Source organism: Dendropsophus ebraccatus, chromosome 2 (assembly GCF_027789765.1).
Source record: "Dendropsophus ebraccatus isolate aDenEbr1 chromosome 2, aDenEbr1.pat, whole genome shotgun sequence".
NCBI classification, from domain to species: domain Eukaryota; kingdom Metazoa; phylum Chordata; class Amphibia; order Anura; family Hylidae; genus Dendropsophus; species Dendropsophus ebraccatus.
In genome coordinates, this window is record NC_091455.1 from 90,806,465 (window position 1) to 90,825,672 (window position 19,208).

The 19,208-nt window shown below is 42.0% G+C and overlaps 1 protein-coding gene across 1 annotated transcript; it reads right to left on the reverse strand.

Moving 5' to 3' along the window:
- Window positions 1-3,527: 3,527 nt before the first annotated feature.
- LOC138784152 (polysialoglycoprotein-like) lies at window positions 3,528-4,049 on the reverse strand. The gene has a single exon (XM_069959665.1). It carries the CDS (start codon window positions 4,047-4,049, stop codon window positions 3,528-3,530), a length of 522 nt encoding a protein of 173 aa, XP_069815766.1.
- Between the last annotated feature and the right edge of the window lie 15,159 nt (window positions 4,050-19,208).

A 19,208-nucleotide genomic window follows, 5' to 3' on the forward strand; every position in this document is an offset into this window, starting at 1 on the left:
AGGAACCCCAATAGCAAAAAAATGAGGAGAAGAAAGCAAATTATATGCTAATCAAGTAGCCAGATACGTGCTAAAGCATATTGCATTAGCTTTAAAGGTTGTATGTTTGTCTTTGCCAGCTGCAGGAGAACCATTGCTTTTTTGCCTTAGACAGCTGAAAAACTAGGAGCATCCCTGACTGCTAGGTAACCTGCCTTTAATTGAGGTTGTTCTTGATGTTGACTATCAAATGAAGGTGCAGCGTGCAGTGTAGCCACCATGTCATCCATCCTTGTCATCAGGATTGATCAGAGTCTTGCTCACATACTGCAGCCTAAATGTACAGACTCTGCGGTTTTTTTCCTTAGTTTGATGTTCTTCTATTTAATGTATCAATTGTTTTCTTCCTTTTTTTGCAAGCCAGATACTCACTTGCATTAATAGGAAGTGTAAAAAAACAGAACTTAGCATTTTTAGTGAAGACAGACCCGGGTGATAAATGGCTATTTAAAGTAAATCATCCATCTTCCCAGCATATGTACAAAAAACTATTAAAGACATCAGTTAAAATGATAGAATAAACATCTGTATAAATTATAGCCATTAGTATAAAATAACATGAATCATTGCCATGGATGCTTGTCAGGGCTTTGTCAAACAGTCATAAATATTACCGTCATTGTATTAACATAGTGTACCTCAGCTTTTCTGTGGTAGCTAAGAAATGCTAAGAAACACAGGGTGGGTAATATTTTACACTTTTATCTAGCTAATGGTTTTGCTTGACTTAACGAACTTGTAGTACATTTACATGGTGTTCTCTGTATGCTAACTCCAAAGGGATTAATGCATCAGCATGAATCCTGGCAAGGATAAATACATGGCCTGTGCCGTCGGCATTTATTTACAAGGGGGGGGGGAGAAGTGATATTAAAATAAAGTGCAATCATGTTTCTATTTAAAAGTGGTTACAGCCAACAGTATTGCAAAATAGGTCTGGACCGAACCCAAGGGCTGCACCTGCGGAGATTTCTCAGTAACTGCACAACAGTGGAGCTTTCAGAATAAGGACTAAACAGCTCTCCTGTCATATTACTGGCAAAAGTTGGCTAATCCTGTTAAAAGGAGTGCAGAAAATGAAACATTTGTTTGGTCCCTGTGTTTCTAAGACAGCTTGTGACTCTTCAGGGGAAGCCAAAAGAGCAACTCTCCCATTACCACACTGTTAAAATGTTTGACTTTGCCCTATAAATGAATAAAGCATCTTTTCAGCCCCAGACAGGCCAGATGTACTGAGATGGTTTTAATAAAGAGCTCATCGAATTGCCTTTCTTCTTCCTTGCTATCTATCTGCCTCTCTTTTCTGGATGCAATCCTGCCTCTTCAAGTTAAACACATTAACACAATGGATTAAATATTCCTGCTGGGAAAATGAAGACACGCAGACTAGCGTATTGTTTACTATTGCTCGATTTATTGGAAAAAAAATAATGATGTAATGTTCCACATGCTGTCTGTTAAGGTCAAGAAATGAAATGTTTTTGAAAACTGTAGAGTAAGTTTAGAAATCAATATGATTAGTATTCCTAATAAGAATATTTATATAACATGGATATATTCTATAGCCATTCACAGTCAGGGCAGGAGGTAAGTATATTAAATTCAGTATTATCAAATCAAATGAACCTTAACAAACAATCAGACAAAAGGAGGCTTATGGAAACTGATGACAAACACTACAAAATGACTGTGAGTTTTATGTCCACCATTTAAACTGAAAATTTTCACCAATAAAATAAGTTTTATAACAAACCCAACATTTCCCTAGTAAGCAGCATGGCTTTATTCATAAAAACTTTATCCAAGGCATAAACAAGCACAGTACACTATTTCACTGTGCTCATTTCACTTCAGTGGATAAAGTGAGTTTTTCATGTACTGTAGAGATTCCTCATTTCTAAACCAGTGGAAGAGGGGTTTTTTTCAGTAAATTGCAAAAGGGGAGTTCATCTTGTTTTCACAGAATACATTTCACATTTTATATTTATTTATCCTACTCTATTGCACGGAAGACCCAAAGCCAAACTTCCCATAAGAAATCACTGATATGCAGACAATTGGTTCCACACCACAAAATAATGATTTTTTTTTATTCTGAATAACATGTAAAACAAATGAAACAAAGATTTAGAAACAGCTGAATGTGTCATATTATAAGTAACTGTACATTATAGCAATCAGCATGTGGTATATAATGTATAGTAAGGGCATAAAGCTGATAACACAGCAGCTGTTCGTAGATGCAGGATGGAACTGCAAATACCCATAATAGAGAGGATAGGAAACACAAGGGCTGACAGAGACATATGTGGGCACAGTATAGCAGCACTCTCTGTACGGGGAGAGAGGGGTTACAGCTATGAAGAGACTACCTACATAGTCCTGTCCCCTGATGCAATCCCCAGCCTGAAGTGGATCTGCCATGATTTGGAAGGTGAGGGAGACTTCCTGGGTCAGAGTACAGTGCTGCAGACCCTGCTATGCAGACTGTGCTCTTCCCCCGCTCCGCCTCCCACCCAGTACAGGGAGTTCTTAAACCAAAGCAATGCTCTTAAACCAAGTCACAATTTTTAAAAACTCTGAGCTCTTAAACCAAAACGCTCTTAATCCAAGTTACTTTTAAACCAAGGTACCACTGTATAACAGTGCTTTTTCACTCAGCTAGACAACTTCTGAGATCGGAGATAACTCATGTACAGAAGGAAAGTGCAGGGTAATCAGATCACTTGTACTTTGTCATTAGAAGACACTTCAGGCAGACTGCCCATTCCTTAAACATCTTATTTGTCTATTATACACCATGATCTCAATTTAATATTTCACATTTTTTATGGCTTATTTGTATATATCCACCATGTCCTTGCATAGTTCATACTAGCCCACCATTTACTTGCAGGCTAGATGGATGTGTACAGAACTTGCCTTATAAGTTGGTAATGTTACTGATATTTCATAGTTTATTCAGACCCCCACTGATCAAAACCTCTAAGGTCACTATTATTTCAAGTATACCTAGATAGAGTACACAGGGGTCTTACATCCTAAATACAGATACTAACATGGCTGTTTGGCTGTTTTTTCTGTTTTAATAGTTTGTTAGGGATTTTTCTTCCAGGCTCAGGAGCTAAAGCTGAGAGTCTACTTCTTGTTTTTGGAATAAAATAAAGTTCTGTTTTTTTTGTTTTTTTTTTTTTGGGGGGGGGGGGGGGGGCATTTATCCAAATTGATAAGGTTTTACTTCATCAAGACAATTCCAGAAACTCTTCTAGCTAACAAAGGGTGGCACAAATTGTAAACCTTTCTCTATGATGTCTGTATGCCTTTAAAAAGTATATAGAGTAATGCTGTCTTTATGACATCACCTCTTTAATAAATTGCTATCTTCTGTTATTCAAAATAAAAATTTGAGTTTGAGTTTATTTTGATTTCGCTTTGATCATTCTAACAACATTGAGCGCCTCCCATCAGTGTCTTGTCCCTGACTGCTCCTAGGCTGCCTGCTTTCCTGTTGCTGTTGCTGTATCCTCAGTGGGTGGCTGCTCTCCTGTTGCTGTTGCTGTATCCTCAGTGGGTGGCTGCTCTCCTGTTGCTGTTGCTGTATCCTCAGTGGGTGCCTGCTCTCCTGTTGCTGTTGCTGTATCCTTAGTGGCTGTCTGCTCTCCTGTTGCTGTTGCTATATCCTCAGTGGGTGCCTGCTCTCCTGTTGCTGTTGCTGTATCCTCAGTGGCTGTCTGCTCTCCTGTTGATGTTGCTGTATCCTCAGTGGGTGCCTGCTCTCCTGTTGCTGTTGCTGTATCCTCAGTGGGTGCCTGCTCTCCTGTTGCTGTTGCTGTATCCTCAGTGGCTGTCTGCTCTCCTGTTGCTGTTGCTGTATCCTCAGTGGGTGCCTGCTCTCCTGTTGCTGTTGCTGTATCCTCAGTGGCTGTCTGCTCTCCTGTTGCTGTTGCTGTATCCTCACTGGGTGATCCCCTTTGAAGCACTGTACTGTCAACTGTCACTCTCTGGCCCATGCACTACTCTCTGGGTCTTAGTGTCCATTTGCAAACATGCGCTATTCTAATTCTGTTATCCTGTGTACCAGACCACTTCCTGTACAATACTGACTCTACTATTGCCAACTTGGATTGCTTACCTGAACCTGTGTGGCCTGCCTTGACAATCTGTCTGTATTGGACCCCATCTCGGTCTCATCCGTGGCCATTCTGATTCTCCTGCAAACAAACTCACAGCTTAACTGCCTGACCCCCTGATGCCACACAATGGTTCCATGTGGTCCACCATTGTCCTTGTCCTGGACCATGCATTTGAAGAAACCTGATACCCATCCACACCATGGAGTGGGATGGCTAAAAGCACATTGGGTCCACATCCATTGCCTGTTACAATAACAAATATCTTTAAGTACAGTATTAGCTCTGTGTGTGTGTGTGTCTATGTGTTTATGCACATATGTATGTAGTAGAGCTGTGTGTGTGTGTGTTTGTGTTTATATATACTGTATGTGGTCAAACTGTGTATATGGTACAAACACAGTTTGTAGTGTAGTATTATAGTGTTTACTTATTATAAAAACCAAAAAAAAGAAATTACAGATGCAAGACCAATATATATATAAGTACTTATTTTTATTTAGAATATCAAAGAATAATTATTTCGGTTAAAAAATACATAATACATAACAAAGGGGCTGGAGCAAATACAAATCCCCATAAAAACGGTGGATTAACTAGGTTCTTGTACATAAGATGCTAAATCACAGAATAAATAACAGTAAAATAGAGAACCTATATATACATACACGTATACTAGGCACTGGGTTGGTACTACATATAATATATAAATACAACTCAAAGTGAGTACATAGAAAAACCCCATTTAAATGTAGTAAATACTACCCATACATGTCCTTGGTATACGAGTCCACCACACCATACACCCAGGGTATGGTGAGGTGGACTCGTATACCAAGGACATGTATGGGTAGTATTTACTACATTTAAATGGGGTTTTTCTCTATGTACTCACTTTGAGTTGTATTTATATATTATATGTAGTACCAACCCAGTGCCCAGTATACGTGTATGTATATATAGGTTCTCTATTTTACTGTTATTTATTCTGTGATATAGCATCTTATGTACAAGAACCTAGTTAATCCACCGTTTTTATGGGGATTTGTATTTGCTCCAGCCCCTTTGTTATGTATTATGTATTTTTTAACCGAAATAATTATTCTTTGATATTCTAAATAAAAATAAGTACTTATATATATATTTGTCTTGCATCTGTAATTTCTTTTTTTTGGTTTTTATGTTGGATAGCTTTGGGTGCGCATAGACCGCACTATTTTGGCCTTATATAGGATTAGTGTTTACTTATTGGTGCAAGTGTTGTGTTTATGTTGTTTGGTGTGTCTGTGTTTGAATGTGCAGTATAGATGTAAGTGTTGCTACACATAGTGTAGCTGTGTGTGTGTGTGTATGTGTGTGTGTGTCTGTGTCTGTGTCTGTGTGTATACAGTATATACATCAGGCACACTGGCACTTGTAGTACAACAATAGTCTGAGACTTAACCTTAGGTGATTCTTACTTGTAAACTTCAGTGCAATAGAGTTGATGGAACACAGAACTTGACAAGTGCAGGTGACAGTCAGGGGCGGGCTGGGCCGGGGGGGGGGGGGGGGCAGGGGGACATTTGCCCCCCGGGCCGGTCTTTCCGAAGTACATTATATGGCCGGATCCCAAGTACATAATAGGGAAAGATCGGCCCGGCCCTAGATTAACTAGCAGTGCCCTAGCTGCGCTGCTAATCGGAGGCTGAGGGCCACTGCCAGATGACAGCGCTGCCATCTAATCCTTAAGTGCGGTTCGGGGGGAGGGGGCCAGGGACCACGGACCGCAACTCACCTGTCCCGCTTCCCAGCAGCTCCTCTCACATCTTCCAGCGCAGGCATCAGGGTACAGAGACGCTGCCTGAGCCGGATGTAACCTCCAGCCTCTATCTGTAGGGACAACCAGCACAGGCAGCGTCTCTGCACCCTGATGCCTGTACCGGAAGATGAGAGAGGAGAATGCACGCTGCCAGGAGAGAAGCCAGTGACAGGTGATTTATTATTTTTCTGGTGGGGGGAACTATGGGTGGAAATTGGCTCCTATATAAGGCACTATGGAGGGGAGGGGTAATTGGCCACTATATGGGGCACTATGGAGGGGGGAAATTGGCTACTATATGGGGCACTATGGAGGGGAATTGACTACTATATGGGGCACTATGGAGGGGGGGAATTGGCTACTATATGGGGCACTATGGGAGGATTGGCTACTATATGGGGCACTATGGGGGGAATTGGCTACTATATGGGGCACTATGGAGGGGGGAATTGGTTACTATATGGAGTGCTATGGGGGGGATTGGCTACTATATGGGGCACTATGGGGCAGAATTGGCTACTATATGGGCCACTATGGGGGGAATTGGCTACTATATGGGGCACTATGGAGCTGGGAATTGACTCCTATAGAGTGGGGGGATTGGCAGCTATATGGGGCACTATGGAGGGGGACTGGCTACTATATGGGACACTATGGAGGAATTTGGCTATTCGATGGGGCACTATGAGGGGGGAATTGGCTACTGTATGGGGCACTATGGGGGAACTGGCTACTATGTAGGTGCCGGCAGCAGCCCAAACACTAAACCCACAGCAACCTCTAACCTCGCTAAGCCAGCTAGCCCCCTCTTCCTCACTGCTCAGTGACACCGCACCCGCCTGCTGCATTATTACCATGGGCACATAGTAGGACACATTATTACTACAGGGGCACAGCACAGGGGGCATTGCTACTATGGAGGCACAGCAGGGGTCATAATAACTATGGGGGCACAGCATAGGGGGAATTATTACTATGGAGACACACCAGGGGACATAACTATGGGGGCACAGACAGGGGCAATTTTTACTATGGAGACACAGCAGGTGACAAAACTATGGGGGCACAGAACAGGGTGCATTATTACTATTAGTACACAGCACAGGGGCATTTTTACTTTATAGGGCACAGAAGAAGAAATTATTACTAAATGGAGACACAGCACTGGGGGCATTATTACCATGGGGACATAGCGAGGGGACATTATTACTATGGGGACAGAGCACAGGGGGCATAATTACTATATGGAGGCCACAGCAGGACAGGGGACATTATTACTATGAAAGGCACAGCAGGACAGGGGACATTATTACTATGGAAGGCACAGAAGAAAGGGGACCCAACTACTATATGGATTTACAGAGTGGGCCTAACTACTATATGGGGGCAAAGAGGATGTCTATACTGTATGAGTGAGGGCTCTATAATGTTTGTCTGGCAGATTCTATGCAGACGAATTGTGTACGGGAAAAGTCATTATGACTGTGATCAGAGAAGACGTCACCTGAAGACGTTTATCTCTAAATGGGTCAGTGTATGGGGATGATCCTGGTATTTGTACAGTGGATGCTATGTAGTAATGGTATGGGGATGGTAATGGTAGTGGTCCCGATGAGGTGATAATATATGTTTCTTATATGCTGGTATTATTGGTCTTGGTATACTGGATTTCAGTTATGGTATGGTGGTATTAATTACTATCTGGTAGTAACGATTTTGAGGTGGTAAAAGATGTCTCTTATATACAAGTATTATTGGTAATATTGTGTACTGGATTTGGTCAGTAACAGTGTGATGGTATGGTGATCTGTACAGTACTGTGATAACAAGTAGAGATAAGCAAACCGGTTTGGCCAGTATGGGATCTGGTTTAGATTTTTCCAAAAGTCCGAGTCCGGTCGGATTTGGATTTTTGGAAGTCCGCTCCGAATTTTTTTTTTTCTTGCTTTCTAAAATGTCAGCCACCATTTTAGAAAGCAGGAAGTGTTGTGGGCGGGAAAAGCGCTTTCCCATGATGCCCGAAACACATCCAATCAGCAGGGATGTTGCACTAGCCCACCCCCTGTGTGACGTCGGTATTGCTTTAAGAGGAGCGGTCACATGACCGCACGACGCAGTCTGCAGAGAGAGAGGAAGGAGACTGTTAGCAGTGCACAGAGCTCGTCAGTGACAAAACGCTGCTGCTGCTGCTGCACTGGGAAGATATTGTACAAAAGCAAACACAAAAAGATTACTAGGAAAGCAGAGAGGAGAAACATATAGTGATTGAGAGAGAAAAATAGAGAGGGGGCGAAAGATAGATTAAGCATAGGAGAGCACAGGGTGCACAGAACAAAAACGTGCTATACAGATATACAAGTACTATAGTTGGACCCTTGGAAGAGTGTATATGACCTAGGTGTTTTCCTGAGACACAAATATATACCTTGTACATGTGTGTAGAATAAAACTCTAAAAACTATTGCTGGACCTCCACTGGCCTCCAATGACTACTGCTGCTCCTTCACTGCATTTGTTAACTTTTTTCCTTCATAGACCCTGTTATGGTGAATTTCCTGCATAGACCCGTAAATGGTGAATATTGAAGTCTAAAAAAAATTTGACTTTGAGATATTGAAAAGATAATGATGTTACCGACATGTAGGGCCCTAAATTCAACCGAATACACTACCCCCGTATCATATAGATGCTTTAAACTATGAAAACTTTTGAAAAGTTCGCTCATCTCTAATAATAAAGTAATGTTATATATTTGTTTTATCCCCTATTAGTGCTGTTCTGATGTTACTCCCACACAATGAGCCCCTACAGATCTATGAATTCTGATCTTCCACAAAACCTCCAGTGTGCAATACATCTAGGATCCTCCAACTATACCAGCTGCAGACACTACAACTCCCAGCATTTACTGACTGCCTGAAGCCCTCAGGATATGCTGGGAGTTGTAGTACATACGAACAGAAAATCTTCTAACAGCTGATGCTGTAGAGATTTGGTGCTGGACCTTTAGTGGCTGATAGTTTTACCAGGATAAGAGGGGCGATATGGAACCATAAGGGTGCCTTTACACAGACAGATTTATCTGACAGATTTTTGAAGCCAAAGCCAGGAATGGATTTGAAAAGAGGAGAAATCTCAGTCTTTCCTTTATGACCTCCATTACTCTGTTTATAGTCTGTTCCTGGGTTTGGATTAAAAAATCTGTCAGATAAATCTGTGTAAGTCTGTGTAAGTCTGTGTAAGTCTGTGTAATAAGCCTGTGTAAAGGCACCAGACAGGTATCATGCTGCGCACCTGGAGCTAGGTTTCCTTTAGATAGCTCTCATTACATACTATACAGCATGTGAGAGGGCACTAGGTTTAAAGAAGTACTCAGGGTCTTGAGACATCTTGTCCGGAGGTGAGCTGTGGCCATCTTGGTGTGATTCCATGACCCATAATGGCTTTGATGCGGGGTTGGGGGTGCCCAGTGGGACTCGCACATCTTGATTAGAGTATTCAGGCTGGCCTTCACAGCCAATCACAAGGGCTGTTCGTGGCTGGGAACACTGACCACAGTACCATAATTCTTTGGCACGTGTGACTGATTTGGGAAGGGTAATAGTAGGGCCAGAGTGGTCCTTGAAGGATGGTCCACTAGCCTGCTACTCATGCGCTAATGTTGTCTGCTTGCCCCCAAGGCTAAAATTTGCCAGCCAGCCCCTGGTGACAGTAGTGCGTGAGGTAGTGACAAGAGGAGCAGAGAACTGAAGTAAAGATGAAGCTGGTCTCAGAGAAGGTAAAGGGACCATCTTGGAGGCCTTGTCCAAGTCAGTTCCTTGACTCTGGTAACTGTTCTGACAAAAGTGAGAAGAATCCCTGTCTCGGACAAGGTGTTCCCTAGTGGACGGTTACTACTCCTGTGGGTTTAGCAATGCATCATAGGAAAAGTGTCTCTCATGAGAAAATCTGTCTCTGTGTCTTATGCTGCATTTACACGAAGCGATAATTCGCCCAATCGATCGTTTAACGATTTTGAACCAACGATTGGGTTTTTATAACGATCAGCATTTAGACGAATAAATCGCTAGAAAAATCGTAAGAAGATTCGTAAGAAAAATCGTTATTGCGATCGTTTTTAAGATCGCTTAAGCCCATCTTTTACATAGGGGGAATTACACGAAGCGATCTGCGAATTGTTAGCGAACGATGAACAACGATTTGAGAAAATGTTGAAAGATCAAAATGACCAAAAACCTAAGACCCTCCCACCAGGAACTGTGCTTATATAGGAGTGACTGGGTCTAACCTCCTATTGGTGGGGCTCTCTAAGAGAAAGAAGAAAGGAGAAGTGTACTGTACTTGGTTGTCAACCGAGTGAGGTACGATGTATCGTTCCGTCTAAACGCTGATCGTTATAAAAAAAATCGTTCATTCAAAATCGTTAAAGCGCAACTATAATTTCAGTAGCCAAAAAATGAAATTCCTCAAATAAAAAGCCCATGTGTTACCTTTTAAAAAGAGCCCTAAACTGCGTTCATATCGTGTACGCTCGCTGAGATATCCCCAGTTGTTTGGCTCAGAGGAATAAATGAATTTTTCTTCTGGCTGAGAGAAAGTGGGCGTGGCCTATCTCTCATCTCCCTGGCTGGCTCTCTCCAGTCACTGACCAGCACCTTAGCAGATGTATCACACATAGCAGGATTAGATACAGCCCCAACATACAGTACTACAATGTAAGATTAGATACAGAGCTCCAGCAGATGGTATCACACACAGTGGGATTAGATACAGTCATCTGCTCTCATTACACGGTAGGATAATGTCAGCCATGGAGATGGGGGCACCTGCTGCAGACATCTGATAGTGAATGTTATATGCACTATGGAAGGACTACAGCTGTGTTGTGCTGGGACTTGTAGTCCTCCCCTCAGTGACTCACCCACTCTCCCTCATGCTGTACATTGGAGTCATGGCTGGGATGTCCCTCCTTGTTGAAGCACTGAGTACTTGTCCCTCCATCCAGCTCTTCCCCTGCGCTGCTCCTCACACACAACACCCTCAGCTCTGCTATGTGATTTCTGTGAGGGGAGGGGGGAGAGCGTGCTGCTAGGAGGGGGGAGGAGGGTTTGTTTATGCCTCTCTCTCTGTGTCAGGGCTGTTATCTGATCCTCCTGTCAGAGTCCGTACACTTAGGACGGATCTCCAGGGAGGGGGCGTGTCCAGCAGGAATGCAGAAATAACTCAGAGCCAGAGAGGGCTATAAGGGCATAATCAGCCTTATGTATTTAAAAAACTGTTCATTTTAGGTTATTAATGTATATTGCAAAAAGTCTTATCATGACCTAAGCTAACTAAAACTGAAAGGTCAAAATATTTTATAGTTGCGCTTTAAGGGTGCGATCCGGCGAATTATCGCACCGTGTAAAAGTACCATAACATAGACTCACTACCTTAGACCAATAAGAGAGTTTAGTTAGTATGAAATATGTTTTTCCTGTTACAGATATCTAATCCATATAGTACAAAAATATGGGTAAATACTTTTTAAATGTCACAGGACGCATTGTGTAACACTTGCTTTAGTTCATCAAATCTTAAATATTTTAAAGTCAATAGAGAAACAGAGCAAGGGATGAAAGAGACAGCTATCAGATAGATAAAAAAGACCAATATATTAATGATTAGATATTAAAAAAAAATGTTTGTAGATGTTTACTAACACACAAAAATAACACAAATTAACAGATACAGAAGACTTAGGAATGTAGAAGTGTGCAAATGAGGAAGCCTGCAGATGAGTAATTTGCACTTGTTTAACAAGAACAGCTGAATCTTGTTGTGTTTGGAGCTGATAATAGGATTTGTAGAGGTGTCACTTTTGCGCTGCTTTACAACCCTTGATGTTTTCATCACTACTTAGAATTAATTCTGCTCAGCAATATGCAATACAATGTATCTGATTAAAACTACTGTGGCAAAATGAAACCAAAAAGATTGCACATTTAAAACCATTGTTTCTAATTTATTTGAAAACAAAAGTCCAAATTTGAGTTTAATGACAAGACATTCACGCTGTGTCTGGAGCTCAGAAAGCCATTTTCACTATGGTCTGTGTATACTAAACAGCACTAATGTGCCTTATAATGTCACTAATAAAAAAACATCAACAAGAAATGCATTGTCATTTTATGTACTATATGGCGCTTTACAAGGCAGTGATACTGATAAATGAAGCTGTGTAATCACTCTGGATTCCTTTGTTACATTTCACAGTGGGAAAATAGCTTGATCTCAGCGTGTTACCAGGAAAGAAATAAACAAGCTTTCTCGATTTTCTCCATCAATCTTTCCTTATTTTTATAATTAAAGCCCTTTCACACTTCGTGCCTGCAAAAAAATAGAAATGGAAAAAGCAAAAAATAATAATAAAAGCTTTAAAAACCATTTCTACTACTATTTATCAGCTCTGGTTAGATGGCTAGAAGACTGATTCTCTGCAATTCACAGCTCAAGATTCAGAAAGGGTCTCATTAAAATTTACTTTTGCCTGCCATTTTCCCCTTACCGTTTGCTGTCTTTTTATACTGTGATCATTAGTTATCAGCATGAGCTCAAAGGTATATCTAGCCAGCTATGGAAGAATGACACATTCTACAATAATGCCTTTGAAGACATTTGTCACATACTCTCCCTACAGTAAGTCTCATTAATGTTCAAACTACCTTTTTTTCCCATTTATGCCTTTTCTACCCTTATTTTTTTCTAATTAGTTTTTTTTTTCTTCTTCTGCTTCTACTATTTCAGTTTAAAGGGGAAATAAGCGGATGTCACATCGAAGAACCCCAAGGCCATCATAATCAGCATAATTAATAACTAGCACTCATTAAATTTTTAGTTATTGAGTGTTTTTTATACCATAAATTCCTACTTTAATTGGGTTTTGTGGCTGTTCAAGACAAACCATCATTCTTGGCCTGTAGTTGCAGGCCATAAGCCACTATGGTGAGTTACATTAGTTAAAAACGTATATACCAAAGATCTGTGAGAAGTATGTTAGCTTAGTGTCATCACATTCTGAGCACTAAAACAAACATCAATGGTGCATGTTGTTTCCACATAATGTTTAGCTGTCAGGCAGGTCAGATGCTGCTTCTGCCGCCAGGGATCGGGAAACTGCGAAGCACTTTAGAGGAGACCCGAAGCGGGGAAAGGTAAGCTGTCAGCCCTTGGGCAAGGGCTGCATGGACATTGCTAACGATGTTCATGCAGCCCTTACTGTCCGATTATCAGGCCATCTAATCTAGCAGTTCGGCGCTCATTTACTAAAATGATGGGGCCGTAGTCGGCCCGTCTAATAGTTACCTTAGGGGGAGACTTATAAAACTGGTGTAAAGTAGAGCTGGCTCAGTTGCCCCTAGCAACCAATCAGATTCCACTTTTCTTTCCTCACAGATTCTTTGGGATCTGATTGGTTGCTAGTGGCAACTAAGTTCAAATTTATACCATGTTTGATAAATATCCTCCTTAGTGTTTTACAGTGAACTCAAGGGCCGGACTGAGACCAAAAAGCAGCCCTGGCACACTAATCCCACCAGTTCACAATATTTGACGATTTTCACACAGTAAGGTACCGAAATAAAGTCGGTTTCACAAGAGCACATTACTTGCGTGTTTTTATGTCTATTTTACTCTTTGCAAGTCGTTGTCTGCCTGTGGATCTGATGAGCCAGCCATTTAGGATATGTTTGCACACCTGGTGGAACTGTGCTGTCCTGATGATGCTCCTTGGTGCCTAATCTTTCTAACTCTGCTCTAAAGACTGTTGGTTACACACCAACCACACCAGCAACACCAACACGCAGACTCAGCACATAGACACACACAGCAGAGACAGGACCACCACCACATGTAGATATCTCCTCCTGGAGCAATATAATGGTGTCGGGCAGAGGAGGCCCTATGAGTCATGAGCCCCCGGGCAGCTGTCTACCCTTCCCAATGGGAAATACTGCTTTGATACAGAATAGCGCTTTTGGCCTGACGTTCAGCTCGTGTACAGTGAAGAGAACACGCATACGGGATAATACTTGTATGTCAATGATTCGCCGTTGTCAGTTTAATTTATCCCTTTGAATCATCTATCAGGTTACATCTTGATTCCTTAACTAAAACCGTGTCTGGCAGCATAATACCCGTGATTGTACATTAGTGATTCTACACTGTCGGTTTAATTTAACACTTTCAATCACCTATCAGGCTACATCTTCATTCCTTTACTAAGGCTATGTTCACACATCGTGAACAACCGGCCGTTCTGTGACCCCAGCCGGGTCATGGAACGGCCGGTCTCTGCTCGGATCATAGCGGCCGGTACTTAAGTGCCGGCCGAATGATCTGTCCGGCCGCAGAGCTCTGATGCGCCCGCATCAGAGCTTCCCTCTGCACACTATAGAGCGAGCGGCCGGGGGCCGCTCGCTTCATAGTGTGCACTGACAGGGTTTCCTACGGCCACAATTCATTGAATTGCGGCCACAGAAAACTGACATGTCAGTTATTTGCGGCCCCGTACGGGATCCCGGCCGGAGCGCATACGATGTGTATACGCTCCAGCCATACTTTTACGTAGTGTGAACATAGCCTAAAACTGTGTCTGACAGCATAATACCCATGATGATACATCAGCAATCCAACACTGTCGGTTTAACTTAACACTTTGAATCACTGGTCAGGTTACATCTTCTTTCTTTTCCTAAAACCATGTCTGGAAGCATAATACTCATGATTGCATGACAGTGATCCACAGCTGCGGGTTTAATTTAACCCTTTGAATCATGCTTTTTTTGGTGCTGTTTTTGATGCAAAACTGGTTTAATGTCTGGAACAAGCAGGAACGCTCCTAACAAGTCACATGTCACTTCACTTTGTGCCGCTTTAAAAATTGCGTTGTTAAAGAGGTGGGACCTAGAGTATGCTTTGCCTCAGAGCTGCAACACCTATGATCTGAAAATCCCTGCCCTTTTGCTTATTGGCGGCAAGAAGAGCGATCTGGAGGTCTTTTACCGTATCTCTTGCAGGGCAGGTGTGGCGAGTCTGAAAAGCTGGTCATCAGCAACCAGGAACAAACTTGTAGCCCTAGCCTTACTTTGCATTACTACTGTGACCACAGTGTCTGTTGCCCACCCTCTCTTCAGTCCTGCTCCTTCACTTGACCTGCATGCTGTAAGTGAGGAAGAGCAAAAAACTGACCACAGTGACAAAAGCTGGGGAAGACTCTCAGAAGACCAGACAGCACTGATTTATATAAAGAGCTTTAGTCAGAAGTGGAGGCCCTTTTACATGGGTCAATTATGCATTAACATTTCTAAGAATGCTCCTTTACCCGATGTAACACACGTTTTGTTCCCAGTTTTTTAATGTTATATTCCAATTGCTTATGTCTAAAACAAATTAAAAATTGCATACATTCATCATAAACTTCGCTTTTGTGACCACAGCAATGAAAACTATGAATTCTAATTATAGAAACAGATGATTTTGGATCCTCTCATTTATACAGTCAGACTATGAACACTATAGGCATTGCAAATTTACACAGATTACCAAAATCTGTTCAGAAGTGTGTGTATTTCCGAGATTTATGACTATACTGCAAATCAGATTTATGAATCAATCCCCAAATATAGTCGCCCATGATGTTCTCGTTATATTGTCCTTGGTCCTCTGAATAAGCTCCCATGTTCTCTTTGAACTTATCAAGATGAGAATTAAGGATATGGATTTTGAGTGACATCCTGCAGCCCATTGCAGCATAGTTCTTTATCAGAGTCTGGACCATTTGTACATAGTTTTCATCTTTATGATTGCCTAGGAAGCCGCGACCACTGCAACAAAACTGTTTCAAGCCACTCTCTCATTCCTTTTCAGCTTCTTGGGAAATTCACTGCACTCTATGGTCTTCTTAATTTGTGGTCTGACGAAGACACCAGCTTTGATCTTTGCTTCAGACAACTTAGGGAAAAGATCTTGGAGGTAATTGAAAGCTGTTGACTCCTTATCTAGAGCTCTGACAAATTGATTTATGAGCCCCAACTTGATGTGTAGTGGTGGCATCAGTACCTTGCGGGGCTCCCACTTTACATTGTTCTTCCCCACAGTGAATTCTGTCTGCTGAGGCCAGTCCCGCCTGTGGTAGTGTGCGTTAGTATCCCGGCCTGGTCTTGGTCACCAACAGGCATGCCGAAGTATGCTTTGTAGGCCTCACACATCTTAGCAGATGCTTCCACAGAGTACTTTTTCGCTCTTGTCTTTAAATGGCCACATACATAGCAAAATTTGCCTGCTGGATGTATGCAACCTCTTGATGCCATCTAAATTGACTTAGTTGCTGTGTACTGTAAGGAAAAAGGATGTCTCTCCTAATAAACTGCTATTAAAAATGGTCAATCTTTATTCATGTATTATCAAAGTACAAGAGTGTACTGAGGATTCAGCAGAGCAAGACTGATTCCCCGGTAGCAGAGTAACACACAATATATACATTGGAAAGTAGTGGTCCTTCCTAAGCTCCTCCTGTAATGAGTGTGGGGTGAAGTGTGAATACTGTCAGAATTTGAATAGAGAATGATTTCACACCTGTCTGTCTAGGTCAATTCCCCTTTGTCTGTGATGGCTGTTGCCCACTTACTATGCAATCCCAATCAATTAGATCTCTCCGTCTCTCAGGAAGGGCTATAGTGGCCCTATATAACTGTAGTTATACAGCTACCTACATTTCTGTAAAGTCCCAGAAAGTTCTAGATTATTCTGAACACTTCTAGAAACTTCTTGATAGTTCTCACAATTCCAAAAGCTTCTTAAAGAGAACCAATCACCTAAAATTCACTATCCCTATTATCAAAGGTCCTCTCTCCCTAAGTCTATCTATGAAGATACAGACTGCCTTTGCAGTCTGTATCTTATTCTTTACCTAATTCTTCCTCTTCTGTGAAGTAATGCCGGGCGCCGCCATCTTGATGACGTCACGCTGGAACGCACCACTGGAACGCAATTGACGTCATCAAGATGGTGGCGGCCAGCATTAATGCACCGGAACAAAGGAGCAGGTAAAGTATAAGATACAGACTGCAAAGGCAGTCTGTATCTTTACGAAGTCTATTTTTGAAGATACAGACTGCATTTGCAGTCTGTATCTAATACTTTACCTGCTCCTTTGTTCCGGTGCAGTAATGGCGGCCGCCGCCATCTTGATGACGTCACGTGCGTTCCAGCAGTGCGTTCCAGCGTGACGTCAACAAGATGGCGGCGGCCGCCATTACTGCACCGGAACAAAGGAGCAGGTAAAGTATTAGATACAGACTGCAAAAGCAGTCTGTATTTTCATTTTGTCTATTTATAAAGATACAGACTGCCTTTGCAGTCTGTATCTTATACTTTACCTGATCCTCTTGTTCGGTGCAGTAAGGCCGGCGCCGCCATCTTGATTACGCTACTTGCGTTCCACCGCTGGAACGCTAGTGACGTAATCAAGATGGCGGCGCCCGGCCTTCCTCCACCGAACAAGAGGATCAGGTAAAGTATAAGATACAGACTGCAAAGGCAGTCTGTATCTTCATTTTGTCTATTTATGAAGACACAGACTGCCTTTGCAGTCTGTATCTTATACTTAACCTGATCCTCTGGTCCGCTGTAGCATGGTCGGGCGCCGCCATCTTGATTTAGTCTCTTGCGTTCCAGCGGTGGAACGCAAGTGACGTCATTAAGATGGCGGCGCCCGGCCTTGCCGCTCTGCATGTCGGGAGCTTCCTGTCTCGCGCCGGCTCTTTTAAAAAGAGCCGGCGCGAGACAGGAAAGTAAAAAGTAAATATTTTAAAAACGCAACAAAAAAAATAATCAATTATATTTACAAATATTAATAAAATAATGAAATACATCTAATTAGGGAAAAAAAATTTTTTGATTATCATCCATGATTGGTTCTCTTTAAGTATCTTTAAATATGGTGAATATCCTTAAAAATAGTTCAATTTCAAAATATCATTGTGCTGACCAAAAAAGCATAGTTTACAGGGAATAATAACTTTTTTCTAATCATTTAGGGTACAAACAATGAGGAAAACACACTTAACAACTGGGAACAAAAAATTTAGAAAAATTGTTACATGGTGTAATCTTGCCAATGTGCAAGCAAACGATTTGATCATCTGTGCGGCCGGTAAAGTCATCATTATCGGTCACACATCTCTCTGTATAAACAGGAGATGTGCAGCCGATAATTATTTTAAATGGCTGCACAACCTTTACAGCAAACGTTCCTGTGGCCCAGCCGCTCAAATAATTGTGCCATGTAAAGGCGCTGCAAATGGGATCGCCAGTCATTTGCGGCTGCACCCTGCTAAACAAAGAAGCATAAGTTCAGACTGGCTCATCTCTGAAAGAGGGAGTTCAAGAGTCTCGTCTGTAGGAGAGGGATTTCAAGTGTCTTGTCTGTGGGAGAGGGAGTTCAAGAGATCCTGAAGTTACTTCCCATTTCTTTTCCCGTCCAGAAAGAAGTTTCACTGCTATGCTTTGTACCTGATCGTTGTCTTTATTACACAGTTGTGATGTTTGCCTGATTCTGCCTATTGGGAAGATAATCATCCTGTATAATAGGGCCCTAACTCTAATACAGAGCTACTAGCACATTCCATACCTGCCATAAGTCTAATCTCATGTCTTTAAAAAGTGGGATTTTAAATGCCATATCAAGTCCAGCCCTGTACACCTAACTCATACTCTTCATCTCAACGGATTAATGCAATTTATCTCTGGGCCTCGATTCCACAGTAACCACCACTGCTGGGGTCCCAACTGGCTGCCAACAGATTCCCACTGTGGGATGTCACAATAGGATAGGCACTATAGTTCACTGTATTTGTGGGCATTTCGCTGCCTAGAATTGTTTTCAAAAGCAACATTTACTGTAATGTCAAACTACTGAAGCTAGAAGTATATATAGTATAGACATTTTAAAATAAAAGAATAAAAACCTCACATTATGCCTATGACTCTGCTTGCACACACACAAGAGCCAATTTTCTATCATAGTTACACTTGATTTTCATACTTTCACATTTGCTCATTTCATATTTCCCCTTCACTTGCTCCACTCTTGTTTTTCTGTCTCTTTCTTTTCCACTTATCTCCTGACATGTAGCCCCCCAGGGTTGCTTAGAACAGAATCACTGGCAATAGTAAATGTGGTGATCTGCCCTTCAGTT